The sequence below is a fragment of the Diaporthe citri genome (genome assembly GCF_014595645.1).
Source record: "Diaporthe citri strain NFHF-8-4 chromosome Unknown scaffold_2, whole genome shotgun sequence".
NCBI lineage: Eukaryota > Fungi > Ascomycota > Sordariomycetes > Diaporthales > Diaporthaceae > Diaporthe > Diaporthe citri.
In genome coordinates this window covers 5,273,648-5,298,155 of record NW_025064847.1, presented here as the reverse complement: position 1 = coordinate 5,298,155, position 24,508 = coordinate 5,273,648, and the positions used below count along the sequence as shown (strand labels likewise).

At 56.0% G+C, this 24,508-nt stretch overlaps 7 protein-coding genes across 7 annotated transcripts; 4 read left to right on the top strand and 3 right to left on the bottom strand.

Annotated features, from left to right (window-relative positions):
• Window positions 1-6,199: 6,199 nt before the first annotated feature.
• INS49_007006 (uncharacterized protein) lies at window positions 6,200-7,030 on the top strand (the record flags this gene model as incomplete). The annotated part of the gene is made up of 2 exons (XM_043167771.1): window positions 6,200-6,846; window positions 6,916-7,030. 2 exons carry the CDS (start codon window positions 6,200-6,202, stop codon window positions 7,028-7,030), a joined length of 762 nt encoding a protein of 253 aa, XP_043028915.1.
• Window positions 7,031-9,825: 2,795 nt separating this feature from the next.
• Window positions 9,826-11,337, top strand: INS49_007005 (uncharacterized protein; the record flags this gene model as incomplete). Its single annotated transcript, XM_043167770.1, has 4 exons — window positions 9,826-10,187; window positions 10,400-10,834; window positions 10,923-11,147; window positions 11,238-11,337. 4 exons carry the CDS (start codon window positions 9,826-9,828, stop codon window positions 11,335-11,337), a joined length of 1,122 nt encoding a protein of 373 aa, XP_043028914.1.
• Window positions 11,338-11,977: 640 nt separating this feature from the next.
• INS49_007004 (uncharacterized protein) lies at window positions 11,978-12,768 on the bottom strand (the record flags this gene model as incomplete). Its single annotated transcript, XM_043167769.1, has 2 exons — window positions 11,978-12,691; window positions 12,760-12,768. 2 exons carry the CDS (start codon window positions 12,766-12,768, stop codon window positions 11,978-11,980), a joined length of 723 nt encoding a protein of 240 aa, XP_043028913.1.
• Window positions 12,769-15,141: 2,373 nt separating this feature from the next.
• Window positions 15,142-16,567, bottom strand: INS49_007003 (uncharacterized protein; the record flags this gene model as incomplete). The annotated part of the gene is made up of 2 exons (XM_043167768.1): window positions 15,142-16,237; window positions 16,326-16,567. The coding sequence occupies 2 exons, from the start codon at window positions 16,565-16,567 to the stop codon at window positions 15,142-15,144; spliced, it is 1,338 nt and encodes a 445-aa protein (XP_043028912.1).
• A 5,535-nt stretch (window positions 16,568-22,102) lies between these two features.
• INS49_007002 (uncharacterized protein) lies at window positions 22,103-22,724 on the top strand (the record flags this gene model as incomplete). The annotated part of the gene is made up of 4 exons (XM_043167767.1): window positions 22,103-22,210; window positions 22,276-22,367; window positions 22,424-22,500; window positions 22,558-22,724. The coding sequence occupies 4 exons, from the start codon at window positions 22,103-22,105 to the stop codon at window positions 22,722-22,724; spliced, it is 444 nt and encodes a 147-aa protein (XP_043028911.1).
• Window positions 22,725-22,902: 178 nt separating this feature from the next.
• Window positions 22,903-23,558, bottom strand: INS49_007001 (uncharacterized protein; the record flags this gene model as incomplete). Its single annotated transcript, XM_043167766.1, has 5 exons — window positions 22,903-22,914; window positions 22,973-23,083; window positions 23,155-23,301; window positions 23,399-23,460; window positions 23,513-23,558. The coding sequence occupies 5 exons, from the start codon at window positions 23,556-23,558 to the stop codon at window positions 22,903-22,905; spliced, it is 378 nt and encodes a 125-aa protein (XP_043028910.1).
• A 374-nt stretch (window positions 23,559-23,932) lies between these two features.
• INS49_007000 (uncharacterized protein) lies at window positions 23,933-24,485 on the top strand (the record flags this gene model as incomplete). The annotated part of the gene is made up of 3 exons (XM_043167765.1): window positions 23,933-24,235; window positions 24,296-24,309; window positions 24,374-24,485. 3 exons carry the CDS (start codon window positions 23,933-23,935, stop codon window positions 24,483-24,485), a joined length of 429 nt encoding a protein of 142 aa, XP_043028909.1.
• Window positions 24,486-24,508: the final 23 nt, after the last annotated feature.

Below are 24,508 nucleotides of genomic sequence, written 5' to 3'. Positions count from 1 at the left end.
GAGGTCCCTCAGCCGAGGCCGCGGGCCCGCTCCCATGGCCCGCGAGCGACCGTTTTTCTACTTTGTGCTTGAGCGAACGGTGACAAGACTTCGCCACTTCAACCGAGAGCCACACTCTTGCCTTGTGGCTGGAAGAGACCAGACGGTGCCGGCAAGTATCACCGATTCGAGTGGAGTCTTTAACATTGCGCATCCAGTGAATTTGGCGCTCCAACGTCTCGTCAAAACCATCTTATGCAAATTCATTGCACATTGAGATGATCCAGAAGCTTCGTCGTCATGGGGGCCAATTTTATGTGGACTCATCGTACCTGGACTGGGACTCGTCCAAGCTTGGATCACCCGTTCGTGTGGCTCATAGGGCTGACTGCAGCTTGCGACGTGTTGGCGCTCTAACTACCCGACAGGGTCTCGTGGGCCTGTGCCTCACCACATCTCACAGACGACAGTCAACAATACGACGGAGGCAATTGACCACGAGTGCCAGCGCATCGTTCCCCGGCTGTATGCCATGTTTTGTCTGGCTCAACAACTCAGCCTTGCATGTGCGGTGCCTTCCCTGAGCCCCAAAACTGTTACATCAGGCCTTCCATACGTTGCGTTGACTCACGCAAATTCCCGGTGACCGGTCGCTCAAAGTGCTCAACGGTGAGATGCCAGGCACCAGGTATGCTTTCTGGAAACCTCACCGGCACATCTCCGAATCTCGTTCTATGGGAATTTCGGGATCTGAATCCAATCCTTGTATTTCATCCTGTCAGTTCTCAGTTCGCGCTGAGAAGGCTGCCGCATGCTGTCAAAACCAACAACTTCCGCGCATCGGATATCCTAACTCATTAAGAGTAGATAGCAAAGTGTTCACATGACAGCGATAAGGTGACGTGCCCTAAGACCAACACCAGCCAGAGTCCCAACTTTCAGGTTGTGCGATTGTTTCGCCCAAGCCTCAAGAGGCAAATCTCGACATATAAAATACATGGAATATGCTGCGCGCTTTATGCTGTCACCTGTTCATTGAATAAGTGCACCAGCGCTTCATAAAATCATTCATGAAAGAGGATGTCAGCACATCTGGGCTAGTACGCCATGATGTCTCACAAGAGCATCAGCTAGAGGCTCTGATATTGGAACACTTGAGACCCGTGAGTATAAGTGGCAGTGGCGGTGAGATCAAATATACGAGTTTTGAGGCAGAGACTTATATTACTGTTCTTTGCCAGCTCTTCTAGATATGAATTATTTATATGTGTTCTCACCTGAATGTACCCCAAGCAGCGCACAATCTATGAGCAGGGCAAACAGAGCCGTTCATGCCGCCATATACGTAGCATGAAGACGAAATATGGTACTATCAAGCCCGTAACCGCAAACATCACTACCCTCCCCATCTATTTTGCGTCGATTAGTCGATTAGTCGATACAGTAGTCTGGCACACTCTAGCCTGAGCTCTCGTGAACCAGGTCCTTGATGCTACAGGTTAAACCCCACGATGCATGTCTTTCTCTGCCTAATATTACCCAATGCGAAGGACCTCCTGGCAACCGTCAAACGTGCCGGAAAGCCCCCCTTCGTCTCGATTGCTTTCCAGCCCTTCACCAGCCTCTGATATGCGATATTTCGAGGGTCAGGCCTGGGGACAACCCAACGGAGGTGATGTACCCAGCATGCGTGTCTGGGAAGGGTCTTGGAGCGACTGAGACTTTTCTCAGGTGCCCACAATGACACTCGGCCGACGCCCGGGTCCGGGGATATTGTTTTGCTTGATTCTGGGATGTCTTGAATCTCAGTAATACGAGCCCTGTAGATCGTTGTAGAAACCGGGTGTTACCACGAGGTCCTCCACGTCCTCGGCTTATTCAACAAACAAGTCGCGACTGTGCGCCATAAAGGAACTGCCCGCCCTCCAAAGGAGGAGCACGACTACCGCATGAGACATGCATACCGCTGGCTGTCCAGAGAACACGAATACATGCTCTGTCTTCCCTTTCCTTGCCGCTGTCGGGGCCATGGAAACCCTTGAGGCTGAAGCGGCCAAAAATGTGAACACGAAACTTCAGGCTTCTCCCACACGGCTGCGTGTCGTTCGGAGTACGCGAACCCCCTATGTTCTTCCCGCCTCAGTGGTGCTCCAGAAACTGCGGATATTAGTTTGGAAGTGAACGTGGTCCACCTCTTACAGTGCTTACCTGCGGCTGGTCCACGTGGCTGGGATGAAATAGAGGAAGCCTGCAGGAGTAAGCTGGTCTGCTGTCAATGGACGAGCAGCCTCACAACATTCACCCGGGGGCGGCTTTGACGAGAGGGAAGTAATCTTCCTGTCTCTTTCCTCTGTCGCTTGACAGGGAGCCCAGTACGAATGGCTACAATCCATGGGCAGCGGAAGTTGTGTTCAAGTCTTGGAACCTTCTTAAGAGCCCGAGATAGAGTCAAATGCCAACAAGAAAACAGCGCCAGCGCTGCACGTTTGTGGCCCATGCTCTTGGCAAAAAGAGCACCTCGCCGGAGTCGCAGTGTATGAGGTCATGCTCTTTAAAGCACTTGCGCATACCTAGGTAGATAGAAGCTTGCTCCATCATATCACAGCTCTTTATGGAGGTTTGAAGACTCGTGTTCCTCGCACAGTGTCGCTCGAGAAACAAATGTCTGCGTCGGTGTCACCGTTACAGAAACTACGGAGACTAGACCTTGTATCGCCATCGGAAACATCGTCGTACATAGCATTGTATCGCTTAGTGCTTGGACCGAAAGCAAAAGTCAATATCGGTGCCTGTCACATGCCGATCTAGTCGGCGTGTGAACCGTACAAGAAGCGCTCGGAGGGAAGGGCACGGGGTACTCTGCTCGCTCTGTCATGCTGGGGTGAGTGGTGAACAAATATGTCCCAAGAGCAGGAGCCGCTGCTCTCTTGTCACAGAGCATGCGAACAGGCTCGTGCTAAGGTACCTGTTCCCAATGTAAATCGATGTAATTTGGACTGGCAAGTCCTGTCCAGTATAGCCAAGACTCACGGGGCCACACTGAAGTCCTCTGGTCACCTATGGCACATGTAGAGGTTCGAGGACGGCGTTGAAAGCAAAAGCAGGCTGCTGTACCAAAAACAGCACATATTTTGCCTCAGCTCTTCTGAGCGTTGCCTTCCTCGATATAAGGCTGGGTTAGATAATCAAAACCCAAAACGCCCGAACTGGCTGCGCTGGCCGAGCTACAACTCTCGGGAAAATCACGGAATACGACAGACAGGGGATTGGGTTGAAAATTCCCGAAGAGCTTGTCTCTTCTCCAGTTGCACGCCCCGTGCTCTTGGTGAGAAGATAGGGTCATCTCTTCACGTGCCATAGTTGCTGTTGTACTCCAGTCTTGAGGGTAAGTCGGCTGCAAGATCTCCCTCGCTTGAGGAAAGGGGGCGGCACTAGACGTGGAGGCTCTTTCGACGGTGATGATGCCAAGCCATTGTCAATAAGAACAGGCCCACCGCACTCTGATCGGTGGGAGCGAAGACCGCCGTAAGAGCCTGGCAGGCTGATAGGACTCGCCGCGATCTGCAGAATAGGGGAGTGATCGGATCGTCGGCTGCCCGAGGGTGCGAACTGTAGAGTGTTGACAGAGATGCATCCCAGAAGCAGCAGGCTGGGCCGAGCCGCAGTACACAGGATGCAGTAGGTAGTCTAGCTCGCAGACGGCACAACATGAGATGCCCGAGAATGGCTTCCTCCCGACTTCCCTCCACCTATTTCTGGAGTCAGGCTGCATGGTCCTTGCGTGGCACTCGGCTCCTTTGGGCATGAGTGGACACGGGCGACATCATCGTTGGATGCGGGCAGGCTTGAATGGAGAAGGCGAAAGCGACGATCAGGATGGATTTGGAAAGGAATAGTTTGATTAGGAGCTGTTGGATCTGGGCCGGAATAAATTCGCGAGATTACCTCGAAAGACTTGAACCTGGTGGGTGAGATGCAGAGGGGAGAAGGCAAATGGGAGATGGGAGATGTGGTACAGTAGAACCAACAGCATGACCAAAATCGCACTGTCTGGGTTGTGAGGAGGGGAGAGTCAAGGGTTATTTTGGCGCTACTTCGATGGGGCAGATCATCGGTCTTCCAAGGTTGCTGGATGCATATCAGTGGTTCTCTGTTTCGAGTTGCTGGGGCCTACAACCCAGTCACGACAGGGGACAGATGCTGTGCTGTGCTGTGCTGTAGGCTTTTACAGCGCTGTAGCGTCCTGGGTACGGAGCAGCGAGGTTCAAGCATCCAGATTGAGTGACCAAAGGACGGGCCTGACGTACTGGACTATCGATCAAGAGCATATACTGTGGTACCTAGGCTGACTTTCGTATTTCTCTAATTGCCCATTGCTATTACCGTCGTCATCACCATTGGCAGCCGTAGTTGCCAACTCCTTGGGAAGGTCCAGCCCCGCCAGGCCGCTCACCCACACCTGCCATATTGCCGGGAAAGGAAGCGAGCAAGGCGTACCTGCATTAGCGTCTGGAGAAGGCTCGCCGGCAGCGAAAGACCACTGGACACCCTATGAAGCGAATATTGGATCCTTTTGGGGCCGACCTGACGACCAACTGCTCTCCTCCTGCTAGTGCGCGGCTCAGCAACAGCAAATTTCCCATCTTCGCCATCCTCATTCGTCGATGGCAGAACTTGATGCCTTGAGGACCGTCCATCCATCCGCCGCTTTGCTCGCTGTCGTGCAATCGCACAGGTCATATGGGTGGATGCAGCACAGTAAGCTTACAGGCTCACAGCGCTGTGGCTTGCTGCTATCGAAAAACCGTCGCTCAATGACAGTTGAGCTCGGTCTTGCCATTACGTTTCGTTTCAGGACGAACCTGGGCGTCCTCTGGGGCATGGTCCGGGATCTCGCGGCTTTAAAGATCTTCCTTGGGTGGCACTGACAATTCCCAAATATCACCTAGTGACAAGGTTACATCTCTAATGTACCACAAGCATGCAGGGTCCGGAAGTGGTCCCTGGTCAATCCCAATTTGGGTATGGCCGACGTTGAAATCTGGGGCAACACCACAAACAAACGCTTCCCTCCTCAACCTCGTCCCCGGCTGTCGGCGGGGGCCAGCCCTGGGGCGAGGGACATTGGCCTCTGTCAGACGCATTGTCGTGGGCAACAAGGCGAGGCTCGCAATCTCGTGGTCAACTGCTGCTATCGACGACGACCCGCTTCCATCCAAAGGGCAATATCCATGTGTGCTTGGCCGTGTATCGCCAATAGGCCCGAGTATTCCACAGGCGGTTGGAGGCAGCCGTCAGTGGATGAGCCCAGCAACTGTACTCATGTCCGTGGATCATCTCGTCTTGCATGATAGACTGCTGGGTAACGCGCGGCTGAATCGCAGAGAATGTTGATCATCAACAATTTCTCCAGCATCAGTCATTGTGCTCATGGTCCTCATCGACGAAACAATACGGAATAGTAACAAGAAGGCTCTCGTCTAAGCGCCTGCCAGCAGCAATAGCATCGCAAGACTGACACCCGACAGTCCAAGATGGAGGGCGCGCTAGCTCCGCAATTTGCAACCCTACCCGCCCTTCTGAGCGTCTCTGTCCACTCATCCGGCTAGCCTCGAGATCAAATCGTCGATCAGCCCTCCTCTGCGGCTGCAAACCCAGACATCGCAGCAGCTGAGCACATGGCCCCGGCCTCTGAGCCCTCCGGACTGCGGCAAAAGATGGCATTTGCCTGAGCAGATGGCTTCAACAGGTGCTGCCAGAACTCAGGCCCCCGGCCCCCGGGCACTGTGGATATGCTCGGTGGAGGACATCCCTGGTGATGTTAATGATTGTTCCTGAGCCTCTCCTCCACCTAGGCCCCTGGATTAGCGCGCCCCTGCACAACCCATGCTCGGTGCAATTTCCCACAGATCCCACACCCTCACCCTCCCGGAGGAAACCCGCGGGGTCTACTGCAGGTACCTGCGCCCATGAGCCTATTTAACAAGTCTGCGTCCTTTTCTCGACATCTTCGCAGTCTTTCCTCTCCTTCAGCCCACCAAACAGCTCCACGATATTCATCTCTAAGAGCCTTTGACTCAACTTGACTTCGGTCGTCCATTCTTTCAGAACAAACGCATATACAAGCCCCGAGCTTCAGTCCGGTCTTTAACTCAACCGTTCACCTAAAAACCAGTCCGTTTCGAAACGAGATATTAACCCCCCCCCCAAAACCGTCAAGATGAAGTCCGCAGTCTTCGCTGGTCTCCTGGCTACGGCCTACGCCACTGAGGTTCAGTCCACCGTGTACGCCACTGAGCAGATCACCATCACCTCGTGCGCCCCTACCGTCACGGACTGCCCTGCCCGCTCCACCGAGGTGTCCTCCAAGGTCCACTCCTTCACCCAGAGCACCGTCTACAGCACCGAGTTCGAGACCATCACCAGCTGCGCCCCCGAGGTCACCAACTGCCCGGCCGAGTCCACCGTTGTGTCCTCCTCCAGCTACTCCGTCAGCACCACCCTGGCCCCCATCCCGGAGACCTCGGCCACCCCCGCCCCCTCGGGACCTGCTGGCACTCCTCCCGCTGGCACTCCCCCCGCTGGCTCTGGTGTTCCCCCGGTTGCCTCCTCCGGCCCCGCCCCTGGCCCCTCCGGCCCTGCTGGCGTTCCTAGCTGGGTCTCCTCCAGCTCCCCAGTGACCACCGGTGCCCCCGGCGGCGGTGCTGGCGGCGTCTGCCCCACCTACTCCGTCAAGACCATCTCCACGACCACCGTCGTCCCGACCGTGCTCTACGAGACCGTGGCCGTGCCTTGCGGCCCCACCGGTGTGCCCCCGGCCCCCTCCACCGGATTCGGTGTCCCTCCCCCGGCTGGTGGCAACGGAACGTAAGTCGATAGCCCTTCTCCCTGCTGGCGATACGTGAGAGAAACAAATATGCTGACCCCGTCATCCAGCGTCACTGGCTCCGTCCCCACCCCTACCTCCGTCGTCACTGCTGGCGCCGGCCGCACCTTCGGTGTCTCCGCCGCCCTGGCCGGTGTTGCTGGTCTCGTCGCCTTCCTGGCCTAAGTTTAATCGCATCCTAAGGTCTAAACGGCATCGGCGTTCTCATGGCTCGGGCGCTTGGGTGGCACGTCACGACGGGCTGTTCAGCATCCTCTGGTGGACATGTTGCCGCGATGTATCTATGTTATCATTCTTGAGACGTACCGAGCCACCCTGGGGAAACCCAAACCATGGGGACAACCCGGCGCTCTCGCTTTTAAAACATTAAACACCATATTCTTCTATCTTGATACCAACCTTAATTTTCGTCTGTACATAATTTAACGACGTCATGAACGTGTGTGTCTCTGTTTCTGTTTGTGCCCATGCAAAAAAGTGCCGTCGTCTTTGGTCCGTGAGTGAGTAGTAAGGCTACACCGCCTCAGCAAACAGAGATCGTCCTTGAGCAGCGCGTGGTGTCTCATTTCCCAGACGATCAGTTGACGTCGGGATTGCCAATGAGTCGGCCCTTGGTGGCGGTAGGGGACCCCCCTGGGCGGGGGAGATTAAGGAAAGACGGGATGGCAGGTCGGCCCCGGGCGCCAATTGGGCAAGGTTGTCTCTTGGAAGGACAGCCCAGCTCAACCCCTGGCCTCGTTAGCTGTTTCATCTTTCTTCCCAACTTTGAAAAAAGCAGGGAAGCCGGGAACATGCATGTTTCATGACTGACTGGTTCGTCTTTTCTATTTCTCTTCTGCTTATTTTTGTGTGCGGGACGGTTGACCCACCTGCTGGGGAAACGATGACGAAAGGGCTGCTATTATTGTTTTGTTTCTTTTTCTTTTTATGTATACGTGTATGGTTATAATTTGGGCGAGAATATTGCCCGTCTTTATCTCGTCATGAGTCGGGGCCTCTGCACACGAGGCTCAGACCTCTCTCCGCGGAAGGTCTGTGATCGGGAATGATGGCGAGGTTGAGGTTCACTTACGGGGGCTCGTGCAAGTGCAATGCCCGTTCCGCATCCCGACTGATGGCGAAATGTCCGCCGCAGGGGGGATCCAACCTGCCTGGGGACCGTCCGTGGTTGCACGCGACATACCAACGCATGTGATTGCGGGCCCGGTCCTACATTCGACGACGGGAGGTGCTGTGGGTCTGGTTGTCGGCCACGACGTGTGTAGCTGACCCCATGGGCTTTGTGCAAGTGCTGGGTGCGAGGTCGCTGGGAGGTGGGCGCAAGAGGGAGGGAAGCATGGGGCGCCTGGGGCTCACCCCGCTGGCGAGGCGAGCGAGTGCTGCCTCTTGGGAGGGGGAGGGGTCACTCACTATATGTGGCATTGACGAGGTCAATTTCCCGCCCGCTGCCGCTCCTAGTCGTCTCGGAGCTTGGGGACCGAGGTTGTGTTGGTGAGAGGGTGAGAGAGAAGGGTGTCAGGATGTATACTCAATCAAGCAGAAGCAAGGCTGTGTCTTGTATGTTGCGGTGGTCAAGCGACCGCTGTGGTTAAGAGTCTTTGGCCCCGGGGGGGGGGGGGGGAGGGGGCGCACGAGAGATCTAGACAGGATGCGGCTCCTTGGAGCACGGCTCGTCTGTGATCAGTGGTCATACGGCACTGCTTGGTCTTGGATGAGCTCGCATGCCGGCTTGTGTGGTATCCAGGGGTGATGCACCGGGCAAGGCCAACCAGTAAGCTTCTTCTGTGTTCGCACGGCTGCGACCTTGGCCTTTCTCTTGTCGATTCCTCTGTACAACGGCTTCTCAGATACATCATCACCACTGCGTTCTGAGAAGGCATTCGTTCATCCGTGTTATGCAACAAGAGATATCTGCAGATCTGGTGTGCACCCGCTCACAGGATAGCACGACAGCCTGTTTTGGTGCTACCGCCCGTCATCCCTTGCGTCACGAGGTCCCGCGAGATTCACACGGCAGTGGTGATGCCAATTTCTCTGGTACTTGAACTTGGCTTGGTTTGTGTGTAGATATGTCCGGGTATATAACGGGGTTATTGCTCGCGAAAATCTACGAGCATCATTATCCTGTCCTTTTTTGACAGACAGCACACCGTCGTGCGGACATTACACAGTCCACGAGGATGTCTTCGTCGCAGACGTATCATATCCATCTACACGATGGAGAGCGTGTCGGAAGCGTGCTAAACCATTGGGCGGGCCGCGTGTGTGTCTCGGAGTCGCGCCTTCCTCGACAAACACAGAGTTGCTCCTGTGCCACGGCGTTCGAACTCGGCCGAGAGGTCGACACAGGGCAAGTGCGCATCGCTGGGCCAGATGGCGTGTCGACTTCCAGCTCTTTATCTGGCAGGGTTGCCTGAGGAAAGGGCCTCTCCCAATGCCTGTGTCGACCCTCTGCTCCAGCTTGCTTTGCATCTTGAACTTGTTTACATACTTTACTGCCTGGTTCCCCTTGGGGCCAGCCTGCTCGACACACCATACGCGTTCGGGGCCAGCTTACTCAACAGTATCATACTGCTTCATCGGATCCTTCTAGCATCTCGTATTTCCATTGCTGTCTAAGCCGCACGGGATTTCAAGCTCCTGCGCCGTCTCTGTTCCAGTCTCTGTGCCAGTCTCCAACTCGTTGCGGGAGCATCCTCTTTCGACTTTGGTCTCAGTCCATGCACACACGATCCGCGCCGTCACGATCTTAAGCGCTGTCCGGCAACCTCGCTACCACGAGTCTCCCCGGCATATGGCAACCAGACAACTGCATATTCAATTCAAGAAACCAGTGTGCCAACATCCATCAAGTCCTGTTGGGCCTTGCCCAGCATCTTGGCCAGTCTCCGACACTTCAATCACTGAATTTCTGGCCGTGTAAGACTCTGTCTGTTGACGAGTGCGACTGACCAGCAATCATGGCCGGCTTGAACCAATCCATGCCGACACCACAAGACCCTCGCATTTGTAATGCCACCAATTACCCCAATTACTGGTTCAACAACCCCTTCGGCCCAAATGCAAATTGCAACCTCGAAATTTGCTGTCCAGAGTTCAGCGTCTATGCTTACATTCCCGGGCTGGCGTCGAATGCCGCCTTCCTGGGCGTGTTCGCGGTGGCCATGCTCGTCCATGTCCTCGTCGGTCTGATATGGAACCAGTGGTGGTTCATGTGCTGCATGGTCGCTGGCTGTGTTGATGAGATCCTGGGCTACGCGGGACGTGTGTGGATGAACCAGGATCTCTGGAACTTCAACGCCTTTATGATCCAAGTTGGTGAGTTATACAATTCCCTCAGGCGTCCAAACCACCGTGGACGTTGTTAAACAGGTTTCTGACAAGCCGGTTTGAAAAGTCTGCATCACGACCGCGCCTGTCTTCTTCTGCGCTGCCATATACGTCCTACTCGCTAAAACGCAAGTGACCACCTCCCGCGCCTCTTCACCACCGAGTCCCTTGGAAAATGGACTAACATGGATTTGCTGATGATAGAATCTTGAGCTTCGGCCCCTCCTTCTCACGATTCAACCCTGCCCTGTTCTACTGGATATTCATTCCATGTGATATTATATCCCTGGCGCTGCAGGCGGCCGGCGGCGCCCTATCGTCCGTTTCCTCGGGCAAAAATAGCAAGGGCGTCGACCTCGCCCTCGCAGGGCTCGCACTACAGGTGATCACGCTCGTGATATTTTGTGCCCTGTACGGTGACTACCTGTGGCGGTACTTCAAGTCCGAGGAGTTCAAGGCCCGCGCCAGCACGCAGAAGTCGTTTGGGCTGCGCCTGAAGCTGTTCTACGCCTCTGAGGCGCTGGCCGTCGTCGCGATACTGCTGCGGTGTGCTTTCAGGGTGCATGAGCTCAGGGAAGGGTACCAGCAGGAGAACAAGATGCTCCATCGCGAGGAAATGTTCATCGGTCTTGAGGGAGTGTAAGTGATAGAAGCGCCTCCCCGTCTCCCCCCCCCCCCCAAAAAAAAGGTATACGTCGTTCTGCTAACAATTTTTGCCCTGTTTTAGCCCCATCGTCCTCGCCGCATTCTTCTTGGCTGTTGGCCACCCCGGCCTGATCTTCGGCGATGGCACTGGGCGCAGGTCACCACTGGCTTCATCGTCTAAGGAGCTTGATGTTGAGCAAAACAAGGACGAGACAACCGATGGGCCGGCTGAAGAGCCAACTGATGAGCAAGCTGATGAGCAAGTTAATGAGCCGTCTGATCAGCAGTCTGAGAAGGCACCCAAGGAGTCAGTCTCAACTTGAAGGGGTGGAGGTTCAGGTCTCCACAGTACAGATGGCCATCGTGAATACATCAGCTCGGACGCTGCATACCATAGGAAGGCTGTGAAGGTCTTTGCGCATTGTGCTGGTGAGAAATTGGATATGTTCGGTGTCCACATGGAGTTTGAGGACAAGTGCACAATCAGAGATAACTAAATTGTTACAAGGGGACGAACGACAGGAGGCACCTTACCAAAGGAAGGCAATGAAAGACATGGTTTCCTCTCTTTAGTACCGGCACTTGAACAGTAGTAGGCAAGTATTGATAGAATCCAGATACGATGCAAACCTTCAGACAAAACCACCAAAAATGGAGAGCTGGTTGAGGAGCACCCTCTTCAGCCCTGCCACCCCGGCAAGGTGCTGCAGCGCGTCCCTCGTTTCGGTACTTCCTTTCGCAGGAGCTTCGGGATATTTGTTGCAGTGATTTCTTTTCTTCCCCACCTACCTGTTTGTTGGCGTTGCAGTGGGCACTGTGTCTGAACTCGGGTCTTCACATTTCCTTTCCCACCTACCTATGTGTTTGTTGGCCCTTTTGCAGTGGGCGATGCGTCTGGGCTTGTAGATCTTTCGAGTCGCTCGCTTTGCTGACCACGCCAGATTGCCCTTTCGAGCTGGAGAGGGGCAGGATCTGTGGGTTTATGAATGCTTGGACGTTGGGGTTAATGGTGAATTTGCCTGTGCCTTAGGTAGAGGGGGCAAGCGTGTGTCCACCATGGGACGGGCGTCTAGCAACGGGGTTGCTTTTGATTGTATGCTACGCAGGCAGGCAGTAATTATTTTCTCTATACATCTACTACAAGTACACCACCCCAACCTTCGCGATCTCCCGCGACCACCTGCTGCTCTTGCCGTCCTCGTCGTCCTCCTCCTCCGCCGAGACCTCGTGCCTCAGCGCCGAGCCGCCGTGGTAGAAATCCTCAGGCCCCAGGCCGAGGACAGGCAGCGAGTTGCTCGACCTTAGGAACGCCCACTTGGGTATGGCCCTCGACGACCAGGGCCCCATATCTACCGAGTAGCGCGCGTCCTCTTCGTCGTTGTCTTCCATCGTGAACTCCTCCTCAGGTGGTGGCTCGGGCCCGGTGTCGCCGACAACGTCGCCTCCGCCGTCAAACTCCTCGTGGAACTTGAATGAGGCCTCTGGGCTCGGAAGCAAGGCTTCTGCCCTGGCCCCGGGCGTGGACCTCTCCTCCACCTCTTCCTCGGCGTCAGAGTTGCTATCTGTCGAGTTGGAGCGGCTGGAGGGGCAGGACGCCCACGACTCCTCGCTTGACGTCTGGGATCCCCCATCCGAGTCGTCGAAGGACGATACTGGCGGCTCTAGGACGGCGTCCTTTTTGTCCTCGTCGTCGTCGCTCACAGCCTCAACGACGTCGCTCTTACCCTTGGTGAACGTATTGATGTCGAGGGAGAGCCCTTCGAGCTCCGCGACCGCGTGGGCTACCTGGCCATGTGTAGAACGCTGCTCCACTGGGCGGTCTATTTTCTGGGGCCCGTCGTTTTCCTCTGGCTGCGGTTGATGTTGCTTTTTTTGGTGATCTTCTGAGATTGTTGTGGGATCAAGACAATCCTCCTGACCTGAGACATCGCGGACTGGACTGCTGCACGGTGTCATTGGTTGCTGCTTGGAATTCAGCCTGGCCCGCCGTCTTGACGAGGTTAATTTTCTCCATCGTCTGAGCATAACGAAAAAAAAGGTATTTCTCACCTTGTTTGAATGGGTGTCATATTTTCTGAAGCTGCGTTCTAGGGGAACCAGCGCCATTCTGGAGCCGCTAGCACTGAAAAGTAAAGAATTGTATAAGACAAGGCTACCACGCACCTGTAAAAGTACAGGCAGACATGCTGCTTGGTAGCAGTCACAAGGGACGGCGGATGACACACACACGCATATCTCACACAAACAGGCAAATCGGCATGACAGCATTCCTCCCACCTCAACGGGATCTCGCGTGTTGCCTAGTCACTCGACTCGGCGTTTCAACGGGCCCCGGGGCAAACAGTGAGGCAAGCGCACCCACCACCGGTGACACAACGTCTGGGGTGTGTGTGTGTGTGTGTGTGTGTGTGTGTGTGTGTTGGGACCTGGCGCAACGTTGCTGCGTGGGATGCGGGAGGGAGAGACACAAAATGGGCCCATTCGCCTCAGACAGACAGGCCAACCTGACCACCCAGACCACAGGATCCTGCGGGACGAGGCGAACTGCTCGCTCTCTAGCATCCGAGGGAAACCTTCTCCTCCCATAGGCAGCCCCGTCCCAACCCAGAAACCTGTCAAAAACCACTGGCCCACGTCCGGGCCCCTCGACCGGGCCGGGGCCGCAACACCCAGCCGGAACGTCGTCACCGTGACCAGACCAGATGAACGAAGCAAGGCTCCAGGGGCCCGAGTCTGCGGCCAGCCTTTGGCCGCTGCTCGGGCCGGCCCCCACCCTCCTGTCTTTGCCAACTCAGAGAGAGGCAGAGAGAGACAGAGGGAGAGGAGAGAGGCTCTTGCTTTTTTCTCTCTAGCTGGCCCTTTTTCAAGATACAGCCTCGGCATGTCGGGGTCTCAGATCTCTCTCTGGCTGCCGTCAGACGGCAATCCCGTCTCAAAATGAGGAGCGCGAGACACGACAAGTGTGCCTACTGATGGATATTGTGGCGCTGCGCCGGGGTTTCAGTCCTGCTGAGAAGAGCATGTCAGGACCAGAGCTGTCCAGAGTGAGCGAGCCCATGTCGGGAAGAAGAGCACCGAGGAAGCCAGAGAGAGTTTTACGTTGAAGTGGGAAGAGGGATGTTGGTAGAGGAAGTGCATGCCAAACCCTAACCTTCGTAGCTTGACTAAGTAGTCTGGTTGAGAGCCTTCGCGGTTCTTTGACCGCCATGGATGGATCAAACCACTTGAGTTTTGACACAGTGGCGGGAGTGGGAGAACTTTCAAGTCACGGATGAAAATATGTCCTAATTTAGACGAAAAGAATCATTATTCACACATAGCATCGGCGAGGACCGGCCATCTGACGGGGAGATACATGACAGAGCTGGTCTCGGTTGAGATTCCGTTGCCTCCAATTGCCCACAATCACCTTGATCCATATGCATATAAAGAAGACGCATCGGGGTGAAAAAAATCTGTCGGTTTGTTCTAAGCTGTCCAGCTATTAGAAGAATGCCCATCCGGGACGCCCTTTCCGGATTTCGTCCGTCCAATTGAACCTGAACCCCTTCCTCCCTCCATGAATCCCGCAACCCAAACCAGAAACCGAAAAGGGCCTCTCTCCCCCTCCCTCACTCTTCTCTCATTAATCACATAGGGAAAATCCACAGATGAACACACGAAGCCAACAAACAGTTTTTGTATCAGCCAAACTGTACCCCGGCCTGATGAACATAGACAAGATAACGCCTCTGACGGTGATAGCAATAAAAAAAAAAGCCGAGCCCATGTAATACTGCAACCGTTTCCCGTGACCCATTATTCCGAGGTGGTTTTGGCCAAGGACGGCGGTGGTCGCGTTTGTCGAGAATCGAAGCTGACGTGTAGGAGAAAGGTTGTCGAGGGAGAGTATTGAAAAGTAGAGAAGCTTTGTTGTATAAATGAAAGTCCCAAGTCGTGCAGAAGCCCCGATTTGAACGGGTCCTATATTGGTATCTCTGGCGCCCATGTCGACCGATTTCCATGGAAGCCACCGGCGCCGTCCCCCCTTTCCCGAGCCTGAGGTGTACAAACACACACAAACAAGACATTACTGTATCTCATTTCCAACCTAAATCTCCATGATCTGACGGAGTGTCCGCTTCTCACTGGCTCCCCCGCATTACAAGGACTTTTGGAGCTCTTTTGGTTGGAACAGGCCGTCGATGCTGCAAAATGTACACACCACTGTTGTCACACGCATATCGAGGTATGCAAAAATGCGTAATCTTTCTGGTTCTTCGCCCCTTGACATGACCGTCAGGGGCTCCGTGGGACGTCGATCAGGAGTGGAAGAGATCCCAAGCCCTCTCGCAGATCCGCAGGAACTCTTCCCTCTTGGCACGCTGTGTGTCGGGGCTATCCCGTCCCTCTCCGAAGGGACCTCGTCGGACCGATGGCCGGCCGTTGCCCAGCGGGGGCGAGACGCCAGCCTCGTACTCGTCGCGGCGTCGCTTCGTGGTGCTGGTGCTTCGGCTGGCGTCAACTCTATGCGCGCCTGGCAGGGGCGATGGCGGGGTTGGTGGCTGGTGGCCGCCGTAGTGGACTAACTTTGGCAGGAGCTCGGGACGTCCTCCAGCAAGCTCGTGCTGAGCTTCCTCAGCCGACTTGTACTCCCTCGGCCTGGTAGCAGTGGGTGGAGGGTGGGGTTGGTGGGTGTGGCCGGGCGAGCGAGCTGGCTGAGGGCCGTTCTGGTGCTGCGCGTACATGGCATGTCCGGTGGACTCTGGGTGACCCGAATGGAGGTTGTGCCCGAAGACGTCGGAGATGGGCGGTAGTCTGTTGTTTGTTTGCGTGGCAGGCACGTGGTGGATGTGTGATGTGTTCGAGAGCTTGGAGGGGCGGTTCTCGATGTGGCGGGTGAGAGGATGCGGGTTGTTCATGCCAGTAAATGTCTGACCGAGGGGCGCTGATTGGATGACCCTCTCGTTGGCGAAGTTCTCGTGCGATGGTGCGACAATGGACAGTCCTGGTGGGGCCTTGTTCCTGCGCGACATGCCCGGTGTCTTGGCTGCGAATCCGCTCGGTGGCTCCTTGTCCTTGTCTGTCGGACCATCTCCCTTTGCCGACTGCTGCTGCAGTCGTGCCTCGATGAGGTGTCTCTGCTGCTCGCGGACAGACAAACTCCGTTGCACTTGCTCCTTCATGACAGGATCTTGGGTGACAAAACCGGGGGACAGACATGCCAGCCCCATCTCCTGAATACCTAATCCACCGCTCTCTCGGGACGTAAGCGGCCGGGCAGTCGCAGCGCCGGAGCCAACGTTCACACCCCGGGACAAATCGAGTCTGCGAGGGCGGTGGCGGGCTGTTGCGAGGTCGGGGGAGCCGGGCTCCTTCTTGACGATGATCCTGGGTGGGCCTCCACCTGTCCGAGATCTTTGATGGTCGAGAAGCGGTCAGCAACCGATTGAACCATGTGCGGTCAAGCCTGGAAAGGGCATGCGAGAGAGAGCATTAAACTTACGCGCTGGGAGGAGAGGACTTTGCGGCTCCCTGAGCCTGACCCTTAGGGCTGCCACTGCCAGACCGGTTGGAGTGTTGCTGAGGTGCAGGTGGTGCGGGCGCACTGGGGGTTGCCGAGATGGCAGTTCGCTGCGCAGATGGAGAGACGGATGCAGGGGCGGGGGCCGAGGCATTCGAGGATGTGACTGCTGGCGGAGAGCCGCCGAAGCTTGTTCGGTCGTGAGGAGCTGGCGAAGGAGCCATTGCAATGGCTGCGCTCATGGTGAGATGAGCGTGTGCTGAGCGACGGAATAAAAGTGATTGAACCTATTGACGGGAGAGCGAGGAAGTCGGCACCACGAGTCGTCCGGGAGAGACAACCTAGGAAGCGACTTGTTCGCGTAAGATAAGCCCAAGCAACTGTGCAGGACCGGTGGCTGCTACCCGCAATGAGGTGCACTGCAACCTGAACCGTTTTTTTCTCTCGCTTGACTGGCTGGCTTTCTCCAGACCACACGGAATTCGGTTCGAGAGCCCCAGGGGTCGAGAACGGTCCAGATGATCGGAGGGGCGGCAATGCGATTATGCGCAAGAGGCTGCTGTGCGAGTTGTGTGCGCGTAATGTGGTGTGTGTGTGTGTGAAAGCTGGGAAGATGTCGAACGCAGATCCTCAACTGGACAGGGCAGGGCAGGAAAAGTGCCGTCGGCGGGTCCGCGCGGGTTGCAGGAAGAAGGTGGTCGAGTCCGTCGAGTAGGGAACCTGTAGGGTGTGCCTTTTCTCGTCCTCTCGTGTCCCTCCGTTCGGTTTAGGGTTTCAAGCCGCCGCGTTTGGGTGAGACCTGTGCTGAAATGGCTCTGATTCGGCGGGATTGGGCCCCAAGGAGCAAACTTAGCTGTCAGCCGATGCAACCCCTAAGAGGCAGCAGGTGTGCGAGCTGCAGCTTTTTTCTTGGCTTCCCCCTTTTTTTGTTCCTTTCTCGAAGGATGCCGAGTTCTGGCGCGAGTGGTGTGGAGTATGGCCGAGAGTGTGTGAGAGTGAGAGCGTGATAAGCGTGCAAGAGAGGAGAGACGTCCGAAATTTGGATTTCTTTCTCCAACGGGAGCCTCCTTTCCAAAAAAGAGAAGGCAAGGAAAGGGATATGGTCGAGCGTGCGCGATCTCCTGTAGATCGCCTAATAATTTCGGTCGACAGATTTTGTTGCGCGTTACTGCTGACGAATGTGTCCCAGCTGAAAGTCGTATTTCGCAAATCGATCAATCAAAGCCGCAATGTATATTTGTATGGGTGTGGTGGGTGGGGTGGGATAAAATGGCAAGGGTGACTTTGACTTGAACCCGACTTCTGACAAAAACCCGTCGCAGCAGCAGCAGCAGAGCAAACTCACGATCATGCACGGGGGCTTGAGCAGGCGGGCAGGCGAGCAGCAGCGGCAATGTGAGGATGAAGCGAGAGACTGCGGCCGTGACAAAACGAAACGTGCGTTCGCAGAGGGGAGAGGAAGGGAATCAGAAGGAGCTGTCGCAGCAGGCGTGGGCAGGGAGAGGGGCCTTTTTAGGCGACGATGCGCTGCTTCAGAAAAGCCCCGAGTTCCAAGGTTGGCTTCGAGATACTCCACGGCTGCTACGAAGCGAACAACACCAGCTGCTGGGTGATGATACGGCCACGACTGGCCGCGACAGGGTAGGCCTGTTGGTCTATGAAAGGGGTGAGGGGGGCTGCACTGTCAGTGATACAGTGAGGGTGAGAGATCTGTGGCTATTCCCTGTCGCCCTGTCGGTTGGGAAACCTCGTCTACTGTCTCGCTGTCTTGCTGTGGAGGTATGGATGTCTGGCAGTCCTCCTGGAGCCCGCCTACTACTCGAAGCCAGCAGCAGCCAGCAGCCAGTCACCGCAGACTCCCGGCCTGGCCCTGCGACTGGCTCCCACGCAACGCCGCACCAAGATCTGGGAGGGGGGACGGGGGGAGGGGGAGGGGGGCCCACGCCTGCACGGAGTCGCTCCCAAGACATCTCAGGACCATTCATGGGGACGGGGCCTAGCGGGGCTCACGCTACCTTAAGCTCCGTCGTTGTTTCATTAATGCTGGCTTACCCACACTCGTCCGCATTACACCCCTGCTCGTCCCGTTTCCTTTTCGACTGCGACTTGTTGCCAAGTCACGGCGGGCCGCAACTCAGCACACACTACTTGTTCCTCTGTCTGTCTGTCTGTCTGTCTGTCTCTGCCTGTCCGTGTCTCTCTTCACGAGATGGGCTAGCCGGCTGCCAGGGCTGCCCACCGGATCGCAAGCTCGGCTGCTACAATATATACCTGCCGCCATGTATCTACATAGTCTACATGTTGCACTCCTCGGAATATCCACGAGCGCTGCCGGTGCTTTGGCACTCGGACGGACGGCGACTCAGTGCAAGCTTTCCCCATCGGTACTTGGCTCAACACCCTCAACCTGCTGCTGCCATTGGGTTGGCAGCGTCCAAGTCCCGCGAATCTTGGTATCGAATTTTTTGGACACGGACCGAAATAACCTCCAGACTGAGCCTAGGGCGGTGGCTGGCTTGCTCCGTCCCAGGAGTTTCTCCAGGGTGCGGCAGGTGTGCTGCGCAGCCTTGCTCGGTTTTACTTGGCTGAACTATCAACCAGGTAACCCGGCATTGTTGTCCGTCGTCTGTTTTGTCGGCCGTCCAGCAGCGTCAGATGCCTACGCAACACCACCCAGCGCGACCACGAGGCTGTGCTGTTTGAATAGGACCCCTTTCATGCTGCTCCCCTTAATTAATATCTTCTCCCTTCCTCCTGAGGCCGCCCAGCAGCAGCCACGGTCCTTGCATTCCCCTTGAGGTGCGCCTCTCTGCAGTACCGCAAATCAATGCCAGACTCGACATGTCGATCTGTCTGGCCAACGAGGCGGCGAGCCCGTGCCGCATGTCTCTGGGGGCACTGACCATGCATGTGCTGTTGTTCGCGCAGCCGTGGCCCAGATAGTCCTATGTAGGTCCCGCGCAGCCCTGTTGTCGGGGGTTGCATTGATGCGGCTGTCAGCTTCTTTCTTCATCCAGTCGAGCCCGGTTCCATCTTATCGTGATCCTTGTCTCTCCATGGCACAATATGTCAGAAATTGCTGGCCTGGCGGCCAATGACCTTTTGGTCGTGGCAATTGCCGTATGACGAACAATGCACAGCATTGCTGTATTGGAGGAATACGAGTTTTTATAATTGGGCCCCCCTGGGAGAGCACCACCACGGTCGATAGAGGAGACACATACTTCGTGCAACATCGATTGCGGCCTGTGAGGAGCACGACAAATAACAACACCGGCGCTTGCGTCCCTCGAAGCCTGGACGGCTCAAGAGACTGGATACTGCCTGGGTAGGTCCTTAGTAGTACAGTAGGTGGGTAGCTAGGTAGTCGGAGTGCGACCGCCTAGGCAGTCAGGCAGTCGGTCTGGACTGTGACCTCCGGATTGTCCACAATGAGGCCCGTCCTCGTTCGCGTATCGAGCATAGGACCCAAAAGAACCCTCCTGTCGGTACATGCCCGAAAGGGTCGAATTGGAATCTGGAGATGGACATTGCCTATGTCAGGAGCTGGGGCGGTTCGATAATGATTGGCGCCACATCGACCCGCCATATATTCGTTTGCTGCAAGTGCATCAGATGGGGTCACATTCATACAGACTATTGATGGGAGGCGGGCCAGTCAATAATCTCCTTTCTCGCGAACGCGCAGGTTCTGGGCCGACGTGCCGTGGTGCGTCCAGGCGTCCAGGCGTTGTGGGTGACTTCTCCCATGTGTCACTGTCAAGTTCGGAGGATTTCACGCACAGAGCTGGGCCCCTGGGCGATCTTCGCCCCCATGGAAGTGCCCAGGTGGGCCCCAACCTTGCCCGTCGCTGCACGAACCAGTGCATCCCTGGGCACCGTTGCCTCAGGTGGCTCTCCACCAATTAAACTGACAGCGCTCTGAAACGAGCACCACCCAATCATGTGGCTCTGAGGAGAGAAACTCTGCCCATCCCGTCTGCCCGACCACCTTCGCCTGCCTCTTCGGTCACTGACAAGGCGGTGGACGGTGAGTAACAATGGGCGGCGACGGTGGCCTCGGACCCCTCTCTGAATACTCCCCATCTCCCCCAGGTTTGCGAGTCCGCCTCGCTGATAAGAAGCCCGACAACCTCTGATACTGTTTCACCTTGAGGGGAAAGAGCGGTCATGCTCAGGTTTTTCGACCGCAGATATAGTGCCCCCGGACGTGGACGCACAACCACCTGCGCGTGCGGAAAAGACTGAGCCGCGGTGTGGGCCTGCGATGGTGGCCCCGACCGGCTCCTTCGCGGCATCAGTTCTGAGTTAGCATCGGCCCAGATGACAAAGATGCGGTCTGAAAGGGAGAGCTTTGTCATCGAGGTCTCGGCAATCCAGCTGTTGGTCGCACACGGATACAACCTCTCCCGTGACAAGCAGGCAAGAAGCTGGCGTGGTGCCGTCCTCATGCGGCTTGCCGCGCGCCAGGCAAAGCATTGTGTCTTTGTCTGTCTCTGCATCGCGCTGAAGATCCTCGAACGCCACTGTTGGTGATGAGCCGAGCCGATAGTCTAGTGGTAGTTGTCAAAAGAGTTGGGCAGTGCATTGCATGCCTGGCGGTCTATCACATGGCCCCCGTTGGTCTGGTATCACCCTCGAGGCTGCTGACAACGGCCGCGGTGAGGTCGCGACGGGGCGGCCAACCTCGTGTCCGCACTGCCGACCCATAGGACGTCATATGGAGTTTCACCTCATCCCACGACGAGGTGCGGTCAAGCAGCGATCGCAATCGCAATCCTGATGATCAATAGAACGATGATGCTATAGTTGTTTCCGCTGATGTCTCCGCCTGTCCCGCTGTACTTGTATGTCGCTGTTGGGCCCGCATTAAGGTTTGCCCAACCTTGATATAATTCGCATCCGCAGGGCTGCATTGTGACATTCCTGCAGGATGTGGATGTTGGGGATGCAGTGATGTGAACTCCCTTCCTGAGTAATTGATGAGCCAGACCGTTCCACGCGATCGATGGGAGCAACGCAGCGGGAATCGTGGATCAAACTCCTGGCCCGCCCAGCCGCCCCCGACTCATGAGCCAGACCGTGGCGGACAATGCCGATGGCGCAGAATGTTGTTCTCGAACAAGTGGATGTGATGATCTTCGCACCGCCTCGAGCGGTGAGTTTTACATACGGCGGAAAAGGTACCTTACCCAAGCCTAGGCTGTCTCTGTCGTGACCCGGGAGTTGGAGGCAGCTCAGAGACTCGCAGGTTTTCCGAATCCGGTCGGAACTGCATGTCTCAAGTAACGAGGCTGGTCCAACGTCCTCTTTCAGGACGCGACCGCCATCGTGTGTCCAGACAAGAAGAATAAACATACTACTTGCGCTCACCAAACAAGACGTACCAAACATGCGCCAGTGTGATCTGCTGCGGGACTTGAGTTACCGTCATGAGCTAGCAAAGCTTAGGACGAGATGAAGTTTTTGGCGGGGTTGGGGCATGCGCATTTGGGCGCATGGCCCTGGGAATCCGGGGCAAGGCAACGGCAAGGCCACGGCAAGGCCACGGCAAGGCCCAGGTGGGGCTTGGCTTTTGGCGCCGTGGTGCGCTGCGATAAGGTTGAGCCTCTTATCGCAAAATCTGCTGAGTCTCACTGCCGTAGCCTTGTGATTCAAACGCACCTAGGCATATTGGTCCCCTGGTTCACAGAAGAATACTGCAACGCTGATATACGCCGGTGACCGCATTTCGGCGATTCTGCATCACCACAGCAAAGATGTCGAACGAAAACGGGGACGACACCGTCATGGACGACGCGCAGGAGTCTCAAAACGGCGAGCAGGCCGCAGATGAGCTTGAACTGGACGAGACCAAGTTGTTCCTGGTATGAGCCACAGCCCCGGAGTCGCACGTGGGAGAAGCGGACAGCCTGACGTGACATATGTGCAGCTCCCCGGCTCCACGCCCACGGCGGCTTCATTTGAGTTCCGTGACGAGGGCCACACTTTGGGCAACGCCCTGAGGTACATCATCATGAAGAAGTGAGTGCCTTGGCTGCATGCTCATGCCCACCGAGCTGGGACTGACATTTCAATAGCCCTGATGTCGAGTTCTGTGCCTACGCCATTCCCCATCCTTCAGAGGCCAAGATGAACATGAGAATCCAGACCTACGGTATGTGTGCAACTAGGTGCTGTAGTAATCCGAGTCCTGGCTGACAGGAGCTCCCAGAGGGCACCACTGCTATTGACGCCCTCAAGAAGGGACTCAAGGACCTCCAAGATATGTGTGATGTTGTCGCCGAAAAGTTCTGGGACGCAAGGCAGTCTGTTCCTCAGATCCCAGCCCCCTCCAAGAAGCAGTTGCAGTCCAACGGCGAGCCACGGCTGTTCGACTAGTTTCGACCCCTTCGTGGGCGCTTGTCTGCGTCCTCCTAGGGGAGAGTTTTCTGAAAACGAGCATGGGTCGGCGTTAATGGCGTGCAGGTAGAAATGGCACAGTGAAAAGAAGTCTCGGATGGCGGCTCAGGAAATTCTATTTGGTATCTACGGGGAATCCTTTCTTGATATCCCATCTTCAGTTGCGACCCTGGCAGCAAGTCAGCGAATGCCACCCTCATGGGGAGGGCAGAATAGATGGATCTTACCTCCAAGAAGCCGGACATGAAGTTCGACGGTAACCTGTGGTCTCCTCTGAAGTTCTCTTCCTTGAAATATGACATGACGTGGTTCGACTGCTTCCAGAAGTTCATGGTTTCCTGTTGTCGAGTGTCAGCCCGATTGTGCCCTTCTTTGCCGCTCTCCCGGCCCACACCGGTGCCCTGTTTACCTGGTATTCCGCGTCGCTCTTGAAGAGCAGCACATCGACGATTGGCAGCTTGTTGACGAATCGGTTTCGCTCGAACTCCTCCCTGATTCGCGTCCGGATGACCGACACGGGGAAGGGGACATTGTACATGGTCTGAATCTCGGGTGCCTGCAATGCGACATCATCAGCCCGCTGCCAGCCTCCCAAAGACATCGTAGCCGCCACAATCTGGTAGGAGCCAGATGGAGACATTGCATGAACATACAGCTCGAATCCACTGCCGGTATGTTCCTAGCACCCGCTTCTGGGCCTCGGCCCAGTTGATAGCTGCTTCAATGTCAGCGAGAGAGGCCGGAGGTTCGGTCTCAATAATACTGACACTGGCGCGTCTTGCGTGCAAACTGCGTTGGCGAGATATGGGCCATGGTGGCTGGGGGATTGCTTGTGGACGGCTGTCGTTCTCGTGGACCTTCCTTTGGTTCCAAAGTGCTCTGACGTCCGGTGTCCGCGCAAGGCCCAGGGGAAGCTGTGGCCGATTGACCACTCACAGCCGGCGATTAGATAAGCAGCCAGCCATCTCGCCGCTGCCTGCCCGCAGCAACATCCCGCCTTTTCAGCCTCGTACTAATTCACAGATACACCTTCCCCCCCCCTCACCCCGACTATTCATGCGACGCGCTCTGTTCTGTATTTGTTCGAAGCACAACAACTCTACGCTGTTGCTGCAGCTCCGGTGTTGAACCTCTCATCACACTGAACACCACACTTCCCGACCAAACCACCACCAAATCAACTCGACATGCCCGCCATCAGGCACGCTTCAAAGCGCAAGCCGCCGCCGGACGGCTTCAGCGACATCGAGGATGACCTGCTCATCTTCAGCAACAAGATGAAGGACGCACAAAACACACCGACCGACAACATCCCAAAGCACCAGGCCCAGTGGCCCATATTCGAGATCTCCCATCAGCGGAGTCGGTACATCTACGAGCTCTACTACGAGAAGGAGGCGATTAGCAAGAAACTCTACGACTGGCTGCTGAAGAATGGCTACGCGGACGCCATGCTGATCGCGAAGTGGAAGAAGCAGGGCTATGAGAAGGTGCGTGGAAAATCTAGAAAACGATTATCCCCGGACTATATTGTGCTGACGTTAATATAGCTGTGCTGCTTGCGGTGCGTTCAGACGAAGGAGACTAATTTCGCCTCGACCTGCATCTGTCGAGTGCCGCGAGCGCAGCTCAAGGAAGATCAAGACATACAATGTGTCAGTTGTGGATGCAGAGGATGCGCCTCGAGTGACTGATTACCATACCGAACACGAGACAACGGGCGAACCGCGCAGAGCGTAACAAAAGGCAAGCTGGAGTTGGGG